The 18,570-nt window shown below is 38.0% G+C and overlaps 1 protein-coding gene across 1 annotated transcript; it reads right to left on the bottom strand.

Annotated features, from left to right (window-relative positions):
- Positions 1–13,977: 13,977 nt before the first annotated feature.
- On the bottom strand, positions 13,978–14,913 carry Tusc1 (tumor suppressor candidate 1). Its single transcript, XM_050136335.1, has one exon. The coding sequence runs from the start codon at positions 14,776–14,778 to the stop codon at positions 14,107–14,109; it is 672 nt and encodes a 223-aa protein (XP_049992292.1). The 5' UTR covers positions 14,779–14,913; the 3' UTR covers positions 13,978–14,106.
- Between the last annotated feature and the right edge of the window lie 3,657 nt (positions 14,914–18,570).

Below are 18,570 nucleotides of genomic sequence, written 5' to 3'. Positions count from 1 at the left end.
GTTTGTGGGTTAAAGTCAGGGTCTTCTATTCGATTCCATTGGTCGACTTCTCTGTTTTTATGCCAATACCAAGCTGTTTTCAATACTGTAGCTCTGTAATAGAGTTTGAAGTCAGGGATGGTAATGCCTCCAGATGTTCCTTTATTGTATAAGATTGTTTTGGCTATCCTGGGTTTTTTGTTTTTCCATATAAAGTTGATTAGTGTCTTCTCCAGATCTGTGAAGAATTTTGATGGGGTTTTGATGGGGATTGCATTGAATCTATAGATTGCTTTTGTAGAATCATTAGCTTTTCTTTATCTGTTGTAATTTCATGCTTCTTTGATGATTATGTAATCTCTACCTACTGTCTTATTTCAGAGAAAATTAACTTGGAAACACATCCTCCTGGAAGAATTGTTTGTCTGGACCCCATTTCCCTTGGTCTGTTTTCTCCCTGGAATTTCTAGCTCCAGCTTTGTCCCCCTTTTCTGGAGTTATCTGCTACCTGTATAACATTAAAACTATGTTTGAACAAAACTCTTGTCTCTGGTTCCTGAAGATCAGAGTCAATCTATCGAAATTTTTTGATATATCTTTTTTCTTTTCTTTTTATACATTTCAAGTGAAAGCCCAGGACATGGTTTTATCTATCAAGCATAAGAGGACTACAAAATTAATTTGAAAATCCCAAAGGCTATATTACAAAATCTATGTGCTTCATAACACCTTCTGAGAAGGATTAAAGCACTTTTATGCTTTTAATAAGACACATCAGTAATACTAATAATTCTCAGGCTTGAAAATATCTGACTGTGAAGTTGATTATGTACTCAAGCAGAAAGCTATAATCAAAAACCTTTCTGAACCCACTCTTTTTCACAATTTTTTTATATTGTTGGTGCACATATTGAATTTCATCAAAAATGCAAGATAATTGGATCTACCAACCCCCTTTAACTAGGAAGGAAATTTTGTAATTTTTTTCGCTACACCAATATCTTTCTAGATAAAATTAATTCTTGTAAATTATTCCTTTGAATTTCAGGTTTATGGCAAAATAAAATATTCAATGCATCATGGCTAGATACCAAGGCTTTGTCCCCTGTGTCCATTCTCCCTTCCACACAATCTGAACGCATATTTATTATAATACTGATCTCTCTTGCTTTGTGTGTTCAAAACCAAGTTTGATCTTCGGTTAGATTTTAGATGAGAAGCATGCCATTTTCTCTGGGCTTCACCAGTTGTCTCCTCATACACTGGAACTTTTAGAGTCAAAGTATGGACTCTAGTAACCCAAAGATGCTCAGCATGACCACTATCTTTCCGTAGGCCAGTGAAACAAACCAGTTGTTACACTTCCTCCTTTCTGTGATAAAATTACTATGCAAAGTTCTATCCTGTCTTGAAGTCTTCTCAGCCAAGTAACTTAGTAACTCACTTGCATTCAGCCTTACCCAGGACATGGGAAGAAGGCAGCTAGAATCCGTATCAAGGTATAGAAAGAACGGTCTGTTGTATCCTGAAGTAGCTAAGTTCCTGACAATTTTTATCCTCTATGATACTAAATAAGACATGCTTTTACTGACAACATTTCTCTTGTCTCTCTTGTCTTCTGAACTCTTTCTACAAATTCCTGTTAGAGTCAGCTTGCAGCATCCCAAGGCTTTGGCCCACAAGCTCAAACTTTTACACATCCACCAGAAAACCATTAACAAAAACCCAAGAACAACCCAGTTAGATTTATCACAGACAGTTCCACTTTCTGTACCAACTAGGTTTCTCCCAGTTACCATAAGAACATGTCTGACATGGTCTACTTGAAGAAAGAAGGATTTGTTCTGACTTCTGGTCTGAGGTTGCAGTCCATCACTGTAGGCAAAGCACAGAAGCAGAAGCTAGATAATTGGCCACGTAGTGTCTGCACTTCAGAAGCACAGACCAATGACTATGAGAGGTCTGCTTGCTTTCTCCTTTCATTTAGTCCAGGCCATCAGCTCATGGTGTGCCCACACGTAGTATGGAAGAACATTTATGGCTTCCCCATAGGTGTGGTTCCATGGCGACTCAATCCTACCAAAATTAAAATCAAAATTTGCTGTCATAATATCAATTAATTTTGTGCTAAAAGACAAGGAATATAATAAATTAATTATCCTCTAGAAAGAACTTTCTTACTTTTATATTGTTCTTTAAAAACTACAAGGAAGCCATAGGGTCAAGGTAGCATGCATCTTTAACTCCTATTCTCAGAAGGCAGTGGCAAGTAGGTCTTTCTTAGTACAGTGAGAGATAGGTCTACAGAGCAAGTTCCTGGCCCGCCAAAGCTAAGAAGAAAATTTGTCACAAAAATGAAACAATTATAAAGCATACAAGGCATGTGTAGGTATAACACTTAAATTGTCTCATAACAATTTCTGCTATTTTGGGGAGACATTGTTATGAAATTTTGTTAGATAAAAAGATAATTATTAAAGAAATTGGATCCTGAATGTGCAAAGACAAAAAGGGTTTTGACTCCTGATCTCTGTGATCTACAAAGCATCTGGGCACATACCAAATTTAATTTGTTTTTTGTCTGATCTCCCACATACCTGTCTACTTTGCTGTGAGAATCATGAATATGCAGGGAATCCTCAGTTCAACCTGTGAAATTAAGTAAACTTGCCCTTATCCATATTTATCATACAAGAAATCAAGCTGGGCATTGGTGGCACATGTCTTTAATCCCAGCACTCGAGAGGCAGAGGTAGGCAGATGTCTGTGAGTTTGAGGCCAAGTCTGGTCTACAAGAGCTAGTTCAAGACGGACTTCAAAGCTACGGAGAAACCCTGACTCGGAAAAAATAAAATAAAATCAAAAGTTTTCAAAATATGTTATTCCAAAATAATGAAGAAAAAGTTACTTTTTGCATATGGCATTTTTAAGGTTATAAGTTATACGACTTAATAAGCATTTAGATACAAAGATTAAGAAACAGTGTCAGAATGCCCCTGAAATCCATTCAATTTGCTTCAGTCATTGGGCAAATGCTGGTTGTCAAGGTCATGAAATACAAGAGATGAGGACCCAAAGTTTCACTTTCTATCAGTATTCATCAGAAAAAATTTCTTTGTAGTGTTGTATATTTGATTTCTCCCTAATTAAAAGGACTTACAGGGTTACCTTCGACGGTTGTTGTTTTCTCTGCCTCCTTTTTTATTCTGTTTGCCCTTTTCAGTCCTGAGATGCTTTTCCTTTCTGATTTAGGGGAACTCAATGTTTAGAGCTATTGGCTTTCATCCTCTTTTAGTTAGTTCGTGCTACTCACTTTATGCTAACTTTTCAGGGAAGAATTTCCTGCTAGAATCGGTGAAGTCAGTAACTTCTTTTCATGTGTGGCTTTTGTAAGAAATGTTTTTCTGTCCTGAGTCATAAACAAAAATCTGAGATTGCATGCTATGACTGTACGAAGAATGCATTTCAAATTTGAGAAATTTGAGGAAAAAAATTATACATGTGATATACTGTTTTTCTCATATGGAAAATATAAATGATTATATAATGTACATATAAATATACATTACATATTGTATATGTATATTTTATATATTATAGATGCATATATTATATATGTATATTACACTTCTCTTTGAAAATTTACCTTTTATTTTTCCTATAAACCTCAAAAAAGCAATAAATAAAAATCTGCAATTCAAGTTCCAGTGTAGAGCATGTGCTAGTTTGAGCTCTTCATTTTAACTCTATTACACAACAAAAATACTGTTTAATTGCTAAGATATTGTAATAACACATCTCATTTTTTTCTTGTGTGGGTTCTAGTTTTAAAAATATACTATTACATTTACTATCCAGACCTATTATAACTTTGAGCCCCTTATAGGCTTTATTTAAATAAACTTAATCATAGAGCATTTGAGTGTAATTTCTTTTGTTCAATAATACATCAAGTGAAACACCTATACCATTGAAATGCTCACTTTACAATCTACTCTTCATTACTTAAAAAAAAATCTGAACTCCAACTGGATCAAGCAGTAAGAAAATAAACTTACCCAGAACTACAATGCCTAAAGTAAAATTTCTTTTATCAAAATGCAATTGTATCTGCGATAATTTTAGAAAAAAAAATGTGTGTGTTGGTATGCTTGTGTGTGCATATACACACCAATATGTGAAAGTGAAGACCACAGGAAGATTAAGATGTCCTCTTTTATCAGGCTCTACCTCACTTCCTTGAGACAGACCTCTCAATAAACCCTCATCTTTTTATCATTGAGTGAGCTGACTGTCCACAATGCCCAGCAATCAATCCTTTTGTCTCCATCCCTTGGAGTTAAGAGAGCAGCAAAATTTCCTAGCTTTTACTTGGGTGCTGTGGACCCAACTCCAGTACTCATGGTTTTACAGCGAACACTCTTACCCACTGAATCATCTCCCCAGCTTCTCATAAGGTTGTTTTTCCCTCTCCAGTCCTTTCATTCTTATGAGCACAAGATAACTTCCTAGATCAATGGAACATTTTATTTATTTCTATATTCAGAAAAATGCAAGGAATACCTTTCAACCCCACATCAAGGTGTATTTTTCTCTACTTGAGATATATCTATCAAGCAGATAAACTTTCAAAGGTCTACTCTACTCCCACAATAATCTATCCTTTTATCTCCCAACTTCCCACATAGAATTTTTACCAAAACTTGAACTAGCACACATAACTCCATTACTGTCTAACCTATTTTGCCACTTGAGTGAAAAATTATAGCAAATAGATTCATTCCATTTTCAAATCTTGTTCATACTGTAAAAATTTCAAATCCAATTTTATTTGAGCAGTCCATGCATAATAACTCTATTACATCATTTGCACAGCCCCTTCTCCCTACTCTAGTTTTCATGCCTCCACTCCTCATATTCTTCACCTATTCTTCTTTAATTATTGTTACACATATACACACATTCATACATACAGTAATACATATATAAATATAGCTAGTAGAGTTCATTTTGTATTTCTATTTTTTGCGTGAGCTTATGGATGACTACCTGGGGGTTGGGTAACCTATTGAGAGACTAATTCCCCAAGAAGATTGATTGTCCCTCTCTGAGCACTTGTTAATGACCCTAAAATCTTCCAGATCTCATTTTCCAATATTCCTTGAGTATTAGGTATGGGGTTGTGTTGTAGATGTATAAATTGGATTAGGAACCTCAGTCAATTTTAAGCATTTTGACCAATTTTGGATATTTACATTAGCCTCTGTTCAAACTGTTATTTTGATGAGAGATGTGAGCAATACCCATCTGTGTGTATAATAGTAGGTATTTATAATTCAGTTAGAATGTATACTGACTTAGGACAGTGGCAATAGTAGGTTCTCTTCTAAGGTTCCTAAATTCACAAGTCAGAGGTAGTTGGCTTGGTTTACATACATGATTTTTCTCTCTTGAGTAATACTTTGGTAGAACAGCTATTGGTTTCTCCAAGCTATAAGTCTCACTATTGCACATTTGGAGATATCTTGCTATGCTGACCATTGCTCTAGCTCACAGGATTCAGAGCTGGGTAAAACTGTTGCTTACTTTTCTCCCTTAGTAATTTGCCTAACACCTTCAGATATTATATGAGCTGGTCTACATTAAGAGGCTTCTAGGTCAGTCCTCTAGATTGATTCTGATTCCTCAAGTCCCACGAAGTGTGTGATGTCTTCAACAATAGGCTCTTACCTTCAAATTCCAGGAAGCAACCCAAGGCAATGGCAATAGCTTATGCTGTTTAGGGAATCTCTTCTAATCCCTTGATCTACAACTAGAGAGTAGATTTCTCATGCCTGGCACTGTGATTTTGTTAGAGAGTCTATATCTCTTGGGAGAAATATCACCTTATGGATGCATTTTAAGTAATCATTATCATTGCTTTTTTAACCATTGTTAGTGGTATTTTTCTCCATCTCTCTCCATCAGTGTTTCTCTCCTCCTGTCCTCCCCAATTAACATCAACCCCATTTTACTAATTCTTGTTCAAAGTATCTGCATCTTGCTATACTCACCCTCTTGAGATTCTTCTTTACTATCAGCATGGTTGCCTTTACTTTCCTGATTCTCATGATTACTCAGTTATATAATCACTATCTAAAGATTTAGAGATAGAACTCATAAATAAGAGAGAACATGTGGAGCTTGTCTTTTTGAGTCTAGGTTACCTTTCTCTGTATAATAACTATGTATAATATGCCCCAGTTCCATTCATTTACCTAAAAATTTCATTATTTCATTTTTTTGTTGAAAGTGAAGTGCAAATGTTCCATATTTTCATTATCTATTTACCAGTTGATGAACAATCTAGTCTGTTTCCAATTTCTAGCTAATGTGAATGTAGTTACAATGAACAAGTATTAGTAGAGTAGGACTTTGAGTCAGTTAGGCATATAACAATGGGTAAGATAGCTGGGCCACATGTTAGATATAATTTTAGCTTTCTCAGAATTCTCATACTGATTTCCATTATGGGGGTACTGGTTTACAATACCTCAAATATTGAACAAGGGTTCTTGTTTCCCTACATCTTCCCCAGAGTTTGTTATGGGTTGTTTTCTTTATCTTAGCTATCTGACTGGCTTAAGATGACATTTCAAAGTAACAAATTTGTATCCCCTAACTGCTAGGGATGCTTAAAACTTAAAGTTATTTATTGGTCATGTTTATAAAAAAATATTTTATGGAGTAGAAACAACAACACCCAAGATAAAGCCTTACAAATTGAGTAGCTGAAAACGGTCACAACATATTTAATAGATAAAATATAAGCATTATCATTAAAACAAGAAGTAAATTCCTTGCTATTCACCATAAAAGATATTTAAAAATGGAGGAAAGAGAGTATACGCCTTTGTTAAAATTTCTATTGCTGTTATAAAACACCATGACCAAAAGCAAGTTACGGGAGAAACAGATTATCCTGCTTGTGGATGATCTTGGACACTATTATTGAGCAAAATATTTCATCGTGTAGTAACTCAATATTAGCCAATGCCTGTACTGAATGAATCATCCCTGAAGGTTATAATATATCAAGACACTAATCTCATTCTTATGGTATTAATTAGAAAGTGAGGCTCTTGAGAAGCAGATGGAAACTTCATGAACGGAAGTAGTTGGCTCAGAGGGGATGGAATAACCAGCGCTCTCCCCTTCTGCCATGTGCGGATAAAAGGAAAATTGTACATGGTGTTGTGTTATATTATTGTCTGCTTTCTCTTATGAGTTAGTCTTCCTCAACTCTGTTTATGCTCTGAGGCCCTCTGCCACAGCAGAAAGTGCTCTTAACTACTGAGCCATTACTCCACCTACCATTATTTCAATAATTACAATACCATAATTGGAAGGTGAAAGTGATCTTGAATCTTTAATTGTGGGAGAAAGTAAACTTTTATGTAATTAAATCAGTTACATTTATTGAAATTACAATTAACAGAATAATACTGAGAAAGTTGAGTGAATAGTTTTAAAATATATATTTTGTTATATATTTGATTGCCTTTAGGCACTTGCATATTTAAGGAACAAAGCACAGATGATACTTTTTAGCATAATATTTGTAGAATTTAAAACATATTTAGACTATACCAATGAATTTTTCTTCAATCTCAAGATATATATATTATATATATATATATATTAATATCTGAAATATCTGGAGTCAAAATAATCTGTTAAGCTTCATTAATATTTTAGTCCTTGAACATTTATAGCCTATTTATTTATCATTTTTAAAAACTGAGAGAAACCTATTTAATGGCAGAATAATATTCCAGGAAAAGTTTTAATTAAAAGGAGATGTATGTGTTAAACCCAAATTATCTAATCTCAAATTATTCTCTTTCCCCTCTGTGTGTGTGCATGCACCTGTGTGTATGTGTGTGCGTGTGTGTAACCATAGTACAACATATATAGGTATCTTGAAAGCTAAGCTGTTATGACAAATGTCTGGAGTACCATGATGAAAACTTTTAGGTTCCAATCAGAACAAACAGTTACAGATTCTAGAATACATGAAATAAGATGAACACAAACTGCCCCTACAGTTACATACTTAGAGATTCATAGGAAAGAGAATAATGTTTCCTAATTGTAGGCTCTGAAAACTACATCTTAATGACAACACAATCGTTAAAATGGTCATAATTGCATGAGCGTTCTCGCAAAGTTTTACGGCTCTATTCTCTGGCTCATTATAAGAAAGTTTTATTTTTTTGCATGTTCATAAGAAGGGAACAAGTATGAATGAAAGGTTGAGTGAATCTATAAAACACCTGTATTCTTTTCTTACAGTTTCAATAGGATTTGCTTTTATAGTTCAGACTTTTGGAAAATTATTTTTGTTAATTTTAGCTATCAAATATAGCATCTTACATGTTGCCCATTGTCTCCTTACAGTCTTGCACTTGTCTTTCCATTCTCTCCTTGCTCTTAGTCTCCTTTGCTTCCTAAAACAACTGTTTTCCCTCTTTCATGTCTCACACACAGACATACACAAACATTTTCATGTACAGGTAAAAAATCTAAGAACAAAAACTAAACAGGCATTTATCTTTCTGAGACGGCTCTGATTCACTTATTGTGATGATCTCCAGTTGTATCTATTTTCCAGAAAGTGACATAACCTTGGGTGTATGGGACACATGTTATTTACTCACTACTCTGTTGCTAGACAGCACGGTTAGCCCTGTAACCTAGGTCGTGTTCACAGTGTTGCAATAAACTTGATGCGCAAGTGTCTCTGTGATGTGTTTGCTTGTTATCCTTTTGTATAAATAAATAGAACTATTACAGGGGGTCATATGGCATATCTATTTTCATACACACACACACATCTGTGTGTGTGATATGTAATATATAACATCATTTTTTACCAGGAGAAATAGGTAGTATGCACTGAAAATTCACACACACACACACACACACACACGCACGCACACGCACGCACGTACATGCACGCTTGCGAACACACACATACATATTGTAGTAGTTTCTTTTCTTTTTTTTTTTTTTTTTTTTGGTTTTAGAGACAGGGCTTCTCTGTAGCTTTGGAGTATGGAGTCTGTCCTGAAACCAGGCTGGCCTCCAACTCACAGAGATCTGCCTGCCTCTGCCTCCCAAGTACTGGGATTAAACGAAGTAACCACACAGAAACTATATTATTTATATCACTGCTTGGCCAATTAGCTCTGCTTGACCCATTAGCTCTAGTTTCTTATTGGCTAACTCTTACATATTAATTTAATGCATTTCTAGTAATCTGTGTATCGCCACATGGCTGTGCTTTACCCTTTACCATGGGGCTCCATGGCTTCTCTCTGATTCTGCCCTTCTTTCTCCCAGCATTCAGTCCAGTCCTCCCCACCTAGCTCTGCTCTGCCCTGCCCTGCTCTGCTATAGGCTCAAAGCAGTTCTTTATTCATTAATGGTAATCACAGCATACAGAGAGAATCCCACATCAATTAAAAGTGTGCACCACCACCACCTGGCAGAGTTCTTACCTCTATGAAATCCTCAAATCAAAAAGGGCTGAGCTCCTGTCTCCTGCTTTATATTCCTCTCTCTGCCCAGCCATCTCATTTCCTGTCTCTACCTCCCTAGTGCTGGGATTAAAGGTTTGTGATCCCAAATGCTGGCATCAAAGGTGTGAGCTCTGTTTCTCTATCATACTGGTTAAATCCCTCTTAGCCGAGTGTGGCCTTGAACTCTGGATCTCTTGGCTTCCACCTCTCAAGTGCTGGGATTAAAGGTATGTGTTATCACTGCCTGGCCCCCATGGTTAACTAGGAATTAGCTCCACCATCTCATCTTCAGGCAAATTTTATTTGTTAGAGCAAAACAAAATATCACGTGTGTGTGTGTGTGTGTGTGTGTGTGTGTGTGTGTGTGTAGGCATGCGCAATGCGGCAGGCACACATGTACATATGTACATATCTTTTTCATTTGGTCATCTTTTTAGAAATTCTGTGAAAATAGAAAAAAAATAGAAAACATTTTAAGACCACTTGTTAACATACTTTAACAGGAAATACCTGTAGTGAAACAACCTCCTTCACTATGTGCCATCCCTTAAAGGATTCACCACCTCTTAAGACCATCCCAGTGATGTAGATGGAGCTTCCACAGCTAAACCTTTGGGCTACAAATAAACATAAAAACTATAGGAACTATAACAACAAATAATTCTATCACTGAATTTTATAATAAGCCATATCTTCTCTGGATTAAACATGTCAAAATTTAATTCACATTGTAGAGATATGCAAATCTTATTTTAAGCTTTACCTTTTGAAAATGAGCATGATTAATTCTTATATTCAGGTGAGGCTATGATCAATGCGCTTTTCTTAATATTTTATTTCCATTGCATGAATATATTTGCATATGCTCGATATTGTATATCCAAGTATATAATTACACACATATATTATACATACTATAAATATATATGTATATTATAATTTTTTCCATGTTAGTACATGCCTTCATCACCACACTCAGAGGCAGAAAAAAATAGGTCTCTACGAAATTAAGGCCAGTTGTGTATGCAGCAAGTTCCAGACCATGCAAGAATATACAAAGAGACCCTGTCTCCAAAAGGAAAAACAAAAGAAACATAAAAAGAGCATGATTGTGGTAGAAAGATAAGCCTATGATTAATCAACACATCATTAAATAAAAATGTAAATTGTAATTCGTAAAAATTTTCCAAATATTTTATGTCAGATTCTTAGTAAAAAAAATCCTCTTTTTAGAAAAAAAAGTATAAAATGTTCTTTTTGTGTTAGAATCAAGTCCATGGTGCTAATATTTTTAGAATGAATTATTAATTAAATTTATTAATTTAATATTACTTCCATTATGGTAACATCATGAGTTGGCAAAGGTGTCTTAAAACTACTTTAGTGTAGCAAAAATAGCTTGTTGTCTGAACATTGGTGTAAGATCATATTTTATATTGCTTTCTTTTCCATCTCACTTTCATACATAGAAAACCATAAAGTATACTTTTCGCATAGCAGCTATAAAAATCCTATTAAAAGCCAATTATTCTCAATGTCATTTTTGCCAAAAACATACATTTTGTTTGCTTATATCAATAAGCTGTAAAACCTCTTCTCAATGCATAACTAATGTAAAATTATGACAACAAAGTGTTCCTTTAATAGGGGATCCTGCACTTTTAGTTTTCTACAGATTAAACTAGGCCCTAGGTAAATTTTGCAGTATCCACTTTATCCATTTTTTAAAGGGCTACATGTTTTCTTACAGCAAGTCATATTTCACACCTCAGGGCACCTCACCCGTGGCCAACAGGGAAGCCGTTAAAGTGGGAAATGTGAATGATCCTTCTCCCATGTTACAGGTATGGTGGTTTGAGAATTTTCAACGTCTTTCATGAAAGGTGCACAAAAAGTAAATCCGTGTCTGTATCTCATTACATTTTTCCCCCAACAGTAAATCTGACAACTCTGCTATTTATTCACAGTAGCAATATGCACAGCTTTGAGACAAAAAAAAAGTGCTGAAGGATTAAAAAAAATATTTCCCTTGGTGAATTTCTCCATTTTGTGTTAGTCAGAAACATCTTTAAATACTGTATGACATTATTATTTTATTATAAAGGTTTATATCCCCCTTCACTTGTAAGCATTGAAAAGCATCAACATTTTTATGAAAATACCTACAACGTCATATAGAAAGACCCACAAAGTAATAGTATTTGCAAATAAAATATGGACTCGATATTTTCATGCTAGCGAATGCCATTCTCACTGATTGGGCACTTACTTTAAAGCAGGCATTTTCATTTTAATATCTCAGTAAGTGTTTTACAATAGTCTAAGGTAGATATTGTGTTCATTTTGCTAATGAGAAAAAATAAGTCTTAGTGAAATTAACTAAATTCAATATAAATCTAAAGGGAAATACCCATAGGAAAACAATGCTGTCATTTTATTTTCCATAAATGCTTTACTCCCTGTAAAAACATGAAATGAATAGGGTTAGTATTAATCTTCATGTACCTACTCCTTCTCAGCAAAGTCTTTCTCGTATATTTTGGCCACAGAGGAAGACTTTAATATTCACAACTGAATATCAGTTACCTGCAGGCAATGTAGAAAATGTTCTCAAAATATTTTAACAAGGAACATCACAGTTTCCTTGGCCCTTGTTTTGTAAGAAGTATTTGATATTTAAACTTTTCTGGGAGATGATGTATATAGCATACACTTTTTTTCTTCATATCTCTACTGATTTGTCCCCCCACCCCCATGGTGTTTCCATTGTTTACTTTTGAACACATGATGTACAGGAGACTCAGAAACAAAACTCCAAAGCAGTGTATCTTTGCTGAAAACCATGATAGAATCTCAGAAGCCACATCTCTTGCACTTTCTGCATGTCTTTCATAAGTTGTCTCCCTCCCACAAACAAGCTATAAAATTGATAATAATCTCTCTAAGGCAAGTTCAAGAAACTCTCCACAAACACAGCTCTAAAATATGTAACTACTACTTTAAATAACTCATGCTCTTGATTGAGATAGTCATAAAGAAAATGTCTGGTCTAACCTGAGAGTTGTCTTAAGAAAGACCCGTGTTTTGGAAGGAGTCATGGAATGCCACACAGAGAAGTCGAGAAACCACTAACCAGGCCTTGCTAGGTTCTCCTTACTCTATAACTACTCTCTACCATTCGCTCACTTCTCCAGGGCTGTGCATTCATTTAGTGGAGAGTTCAACAGCTTCCCTTGGACCTGTAGGTCATGTAACACGTAACACGTGATTGTGCTTTTCTCTGATTGGCCTGGCTTTAGCTACAGAAATGTCAACGATCCTTATGCTGGGTAATAAAGACAGCACGTCCTTTTGCTTCCATAAATTTTATCAGACACATTGCATTTTCTTCAGTGCTTAGTATAAAAAATGCATTAAAAAAAAGATAGAAGAGGAGACGTTGCTGGTGGCAGAGGCCTGCAATCCTAGCACTCAGTAGGCTAAGAAAGGAGGGCGGAGTTCTAGGCCACACTGGACTACTGAGCATTTACTGTCTCAAATAAATAAATAAATTTTAAGAAGAAGAGCTCAGAGCATGTGTCATTAGTCTCTTTTTCTGATACCAAGTACACAACTGAAACGTAAGGGGATTTTTGTCTAAAAATCTTCGAGTTCTTGAAAGTTGTTAAAAATCAAGTTAAATAAACATGATATAACTGAATAAGAACTGATGATAATACAAAATGTTGAAATAATATTGTTCAAATTGTCCTGAGATATTTAAAGATCTTGTGTAAATAATCCAAAAGATTACAAAACATAAACAAAGCCAGATATTAAAATATGTGACATATATGCATATAAAATCTTAAAGACCCTATAAAGCTTTCAAAACGCATCAAATAATAGGCACGGAAAATTTAGATTTTAATGTACCACTTTTATTTATCAATTCAAATGATCAACTGTCAGAAGACATTCTTTAAAAAAAAAGTCTCTGGAGGTCAACAATACACCAGAATATATTAAACGTGTGTGGATTGGAGTGACGTGAAGTTATAAATATTGTCTTCTTTATAAAAAGGTATAAAGAAGATGGGATAGCCAAGTATTACCAATTTATAAAAGATACTCAAAATGTTGGTCAGCAAAAGAGATAACAGCAGATTTAAGGGACTGCATAGCCACTGAACACACTATTCATCTTTCAAAGATTTCAAAATAGAGGAAGGAAAAGAAAAGCAACTGGTCCTCACAACACTTTGAAAACTTCTGGGATGTAGGAGGTGCTGCTGGGCACCCAGTTCTTGCTGGGTTAAAACTGGCCCTAGTGTAGCTAGGCCTCTCTCTTCTCAAGACACTAGCAGGGTCCTTGGCGGTTGCTCTGCACGGGTGAGAATTAGGAAGTTCTGACTTCTCTCCAACACACCCCAGGCCAAGGACTGGGGCACCCGGAAGTGCCCATGGGTGGGGCCGGCGTCCCTGGAGCACAAATCCGGAGCTTCCGCGTGTGCAGAGGGGCGGGGCGCTGATTGCTCGGGGGGCGGGGATGGCGCAAGCCCCGCCCCTGCGCCACGCCCTCTGGCTATGGCCAGGGCCGGGGGCCGTCCGGATCCGGATCCGGATGCGGGTCCGGGTCCGGGTCCGGGTCGCACAGGCCGGCGGCGGCTTCTCTGAGCGGCCGCTCGCCGCCGTCTTGCGGCGGGCGCGCGCCCTGCTGTTCCAGGCGGAGCTGCAGCAGGGCCCGGCGGTACATGACCTCCAGCTTCTCCAGCCGGGCCCGCAGCGCCCGGGGGCTGCCCGGCTCGTCGTCGGGGCCTCCGCCTCTCGCCTTGCGGTGGGTGGCAGGCTCGTCCGGGCCTCCGAGGGTGGCGTCCGCGGCGTCGCGCTCGTCGGCGTTGTTGTCGCCGGGCGGCAGCCGCAGAGCCTGGCGGAAGAGGCTGCGGTTCTCGCGCTTCAGCCGCCGGTTCTCCAGGCGCAGGCGGGCGTTCTCCTCGCGCAGCCGCGCGTTCTGCCGGTCCCGCTCGTCGCGCGCGCGCACGGCCTCCAGGTGGCTGGCGGCCAGGTCGGCGAAGCGCTCCTCCAGCTGTCGCCGGGCACCGCCCGCGCGGCCTCGCCAGCCCACGCCGCCGCCGCCGCCGCCGCCGCCACAGCCGCTGCCGCCGCCCTCACGGCCTAACTCGCCCCGGCTGCCGCCGCCGCCGCCGGTCCCGCCGCAGCTCCCGCGCCGGGTGGCGCCACCACGCATGCGCCACATCGGTCCGGTCGGGTCGAGCCGCCAGCTCCGAGGGCCGAGGGGCCGCGCGCGCGGGGGCGCGGGCGATTTGAGGCCCGTCCGGGGCGCTCGGTGGCGGGCGGAGGAAGAAAGGTGGCGGGGCGGCTCTGGCGGGAGGCCAGGGGAGGCCGGGAGTTGGCCCGAGCTGAGGCGTGTCCTTGTCTCTGGCGGCCGAGCGGCCCCCCGGGCCTGCGGTCGGTCCCTGCTTGGCGCACACACGACGCCCCTGGGGATCGCTCTGCTGCTCAGCCCGGTGTCCGCGCCAGGGACAGCAGTGTCCTCCGCTGGGTGCTGCCACGGCTTCCCTGCCTGCGGACTTGGGCACTGCGGGAACAAGCCCGCCTCGCCCTGCTCTCCTGCACAGCCTCCAGGGCTTACCTCGCCACTTACATAGGAGGCTCAGAACTAATAAAATGAGTTCTGAGACGTCTATGGGGCAAATTGAATTGATAATTACACTTTTTGGAAGCTACCCGCTTAACCACGCCCATGTTTAAGACTCACAGGACATTATTGGCCTGAGCACCTGCCATGGGGTGCTTAGAATCCAACAGGTAGCAGTACTCCAAGCATTGGAGTAGATCCCAATTTCTGGCCATCCTTTTCATTGGAACTTTATAATAAAGCTATAAGGGGACGTTTGTTCAGGACAGTCCTCAGAATATATAAAATTCAAGACTCATAATTTAGTTGAGATGCTGAAATTCAGCAGGTTCCAAACTATCTGGAGAGAATTGGATATACATTGTTGGAAGCACGTTTCTTGTTTTCCCTAGGATCTCAGTTTACCAATGCCTTGTATTATTGCAAAGTAAAAGATTACATACTGAAGTCAGAGTCTTTGAGAAATATATAGTAACAATCTGTTTCAAGCAAGGTTCTGTTAAATTTTTAAATTCCATAAGATCTCCAAAACCATTGGAACAAGGAGACAAACAGGTAGCACATAGAAGAACTATGGTTGAAGTAAGTAGCTAGGAGAACAAATAGTTAATCATGATCCTCTATTTTTTTTTTTCCAGCAAACGCTAAACTACCACAAATTTACTTTAGCCTAAACAGTCATTTCCTGGAATAAGTAACCAATTCAGTGGATTTAGTTAAAGGAAAAGCTGTCATTTCTTAATGTACATTAAAAGCAGACAGAACCTGACCTCTCTGTAGACTACTGAGCCAAGAATATGTTTTTTCTTGGTGTATCCAGAGAGTATAGTAGGGCGGAGAAGATTCGCTCCCTTGGTTTGGTTGTGACAACTATTAAGAGTCTGGAAAAACTGCATACCTCATAAGAGAGTATAATAAAAATAGGACAGGAATCACCACCTACATATTATAAATTAGGTAACAACCCGTTTTTATTAGCTCTCCTCGTTTTATCCCATTTATAAAATTATAGTGTTTTACTATTTTCCAGATTCAAGTTGTGCCACTTCTCTTGTACACTATCTTACACTCAAATGCTGCATTTGTCTCTTAATGTTTTGCTCAAGAATACTGGCCCTGGTTGAAGAGGAAGGCAGACCTCCATGGTCTCCTATTCAGACCCCACTCAGCTAATAAATACTTCTATCTTCGTTATGAAGTAATGCTTGACGTCCTGTCAAGCAGATACAACAGATTAGAGAGGATTACAGTTATATTACTAGTCTGTTTACTACTGCAAGTAATTATATGTATTTTCAAAAGAGAACAGAATCTTAATATTGTGATTGTGCAAATGTGATGTGCATTTTCTTGTAAAAGAAGAGGAAAGGTAAAGAATGGAAACAACAAAAAGATGAGTAACAACCAAAAAGATGAGTAAAACTCATGAAGACTGTCTTTTATAAAATATTTACCATTTAATGTGTGGGTACTTTGTCTGCATGTCTGTGTGTCTTAAGTATGCCTGGTGCCTCCAGAGACAAGACAAAGACATTGTCAGATCCCTAGGACTGGAACAGTAGGTTGTAAGCATCTGTTGGAGATTGAGAAAAGAACTTGGTTCCTCTAGAAGGCTTAAGAGTCAGTGCTCTTAATTGCTGAGTCAAGTCTAAAATCCTGAAGGTTGCCTTATTAATGAACATTCACCTATGGATAAAGGAGAGTCCATCAGTATTCCTCAACTGGAATTGAGAACAATGTAATTAAAATAAAATTAAAAAGGGGTTGGGGACAACAGAGTGATTCAAATGATCACTACCAAAATTATTGGTGTATATTTAAATTTAGATTTATTTAGAGTAATATGTCAATAATTGTATAACCTAGAAATCAATATTGCATTTATAGAAATTGTAACTAGTACATTATACTTCCTCATATAATTTATAGTGGTCTACACATAAAAATACTACAATAGTGGGTATAATAAGTATTTCATTTATATGAAAATAAAAAACTCATAGAAAATTATGGAACTTTGCTAATGCTAAAAGCATGGTGTTGCAATAGAGCTTAGAAGAAGAAAATGTATAAAATATAAGAATTCCTAGGAAATACAGACTCCTTCATTTCATGAACAGATGCTTCCGAAGAGAAGCATCACCTGCTGGCTTCCTGGAAAGGTCTTTAAGAACATAGGTCATTCTTTTCCTGAAAACACACTTCTCTTCAGCTGTGTTTACTAAGGAAGACTCAAGGCAGTAGAGCAGGGAGGGCTGGTCTGCCCACTGGAGAAGAGGGCAAAGGGAAAACAGGATAAATGTTACTGTTCTAGGTCAAGTGAAAAGCTGTGGGGAATTCCAGTCAACTACTTCAACTTTTCATTTAAGAAACATCAAAGAATAATTATAAGACTCTTAAAAGAGGTTTGGAATTTAAAAAGAAATGCCTTAAGAGTAGTTTGCTTTGTTTGAACAATCTTTAGCTCCATCATTCTTTTCTGTAAAGAGGACCTTCTTAGTTACTTGTTCCCCACTTATACCCCATGCCCATTCTTATTTAACAACCTAAATCTTGCATTTAAAAGCAGTCTCCGAAATTGATAAAAGAAATTAATCTATGAAGTTTACCATCACTGTGCTCTTTAGTCTATAATGCCTCAAAATACTTTTATAAATCCTGTAGTTGAGAAAAGCTATGTCCACATATTGGAGAGAAGTTTTTATTTGGCCTGCACTTGACATATTTGTTTTAGTATTTCTCAAAACAAATTTAGGATTTCAGCTATTGAATATGTTACATTTATAGTCTAATCATCCTGTCATAGTTAGATTAATGCCCTATGAGAAGAGATAGCAGAGGCCTTGCTTCTAACTCTGGCTTCTCCTACTGAGACATAGAGAAAAGGTGGCCATCTGTTAACCTGCAAGACCTTCACCAGTGGACTAAATCAGCCCAATGAAAAATCTTGATCCTAGAACTGTAATCCTCCAAAACTGAAAAGTAATTCTGGTTGCATATGCCATTCAGTTTAAGAATGTCTTATAGCAACCTGAGCTAATAATTACTCTATGTTTTAGCTTGGTTATTTGGATTGTAAAAAATATGTTAATTTGAAATTCATATCGCACTACTCCTAAATCTGAGTCAGTTCAAGGTACATTCTGCAGCTTTGGAGAACCTATATGATATTCTCTTGTGCTTGGCCTCTGATAGATATTCTTGAAAGACAATTCAACAGAATCAGGAATCAATCTAGAGACATGCCTTTGCATAGGTCTCTGAGAGGTTTCTCAGGCAGGAGTAAATGGAGAAAGAAGAATTGTCTAGGATGTGTCCCACTTTCCCTGTGAAGGACCAGATATAGAGAGGTACAAGGAAAAAAATTCTGTTTACTTGCCTGCCTTTGCT

This window comes from Alexandromys fortis, unplaced genomic scaffold (genome assembly GCF_014885135.2).
Source record: "Alexandromys fortis isolate MF-2015 unplaced genomic scaffold, M_Fortis_MF-2015_v1.1 scaffold_13, whole genome shotgun sequence".
Classification (NCBI taxonomy): domain Eukaryota; kingdom Metazoa; phylum Chordata; class Mammalia; order Rodentia; family Cricetidae; genus Alexandromys; species Alexandromys fortis.
Note: the sequence above shows the minus strand (reverse complement) of the source record. Positions and strands in the feature narration are given on the sequence as shown.

Bases quoted from the DNA above. Each gene is read 5' to 3' on its own strand.
- Tusc1 (XM_050136335.1), bottom strand. From the start codon at position 14,778: ATGTGGCGCATGCGTGGTGGCGCCACCCGGCGCGGGAGCTGCGGCGGG.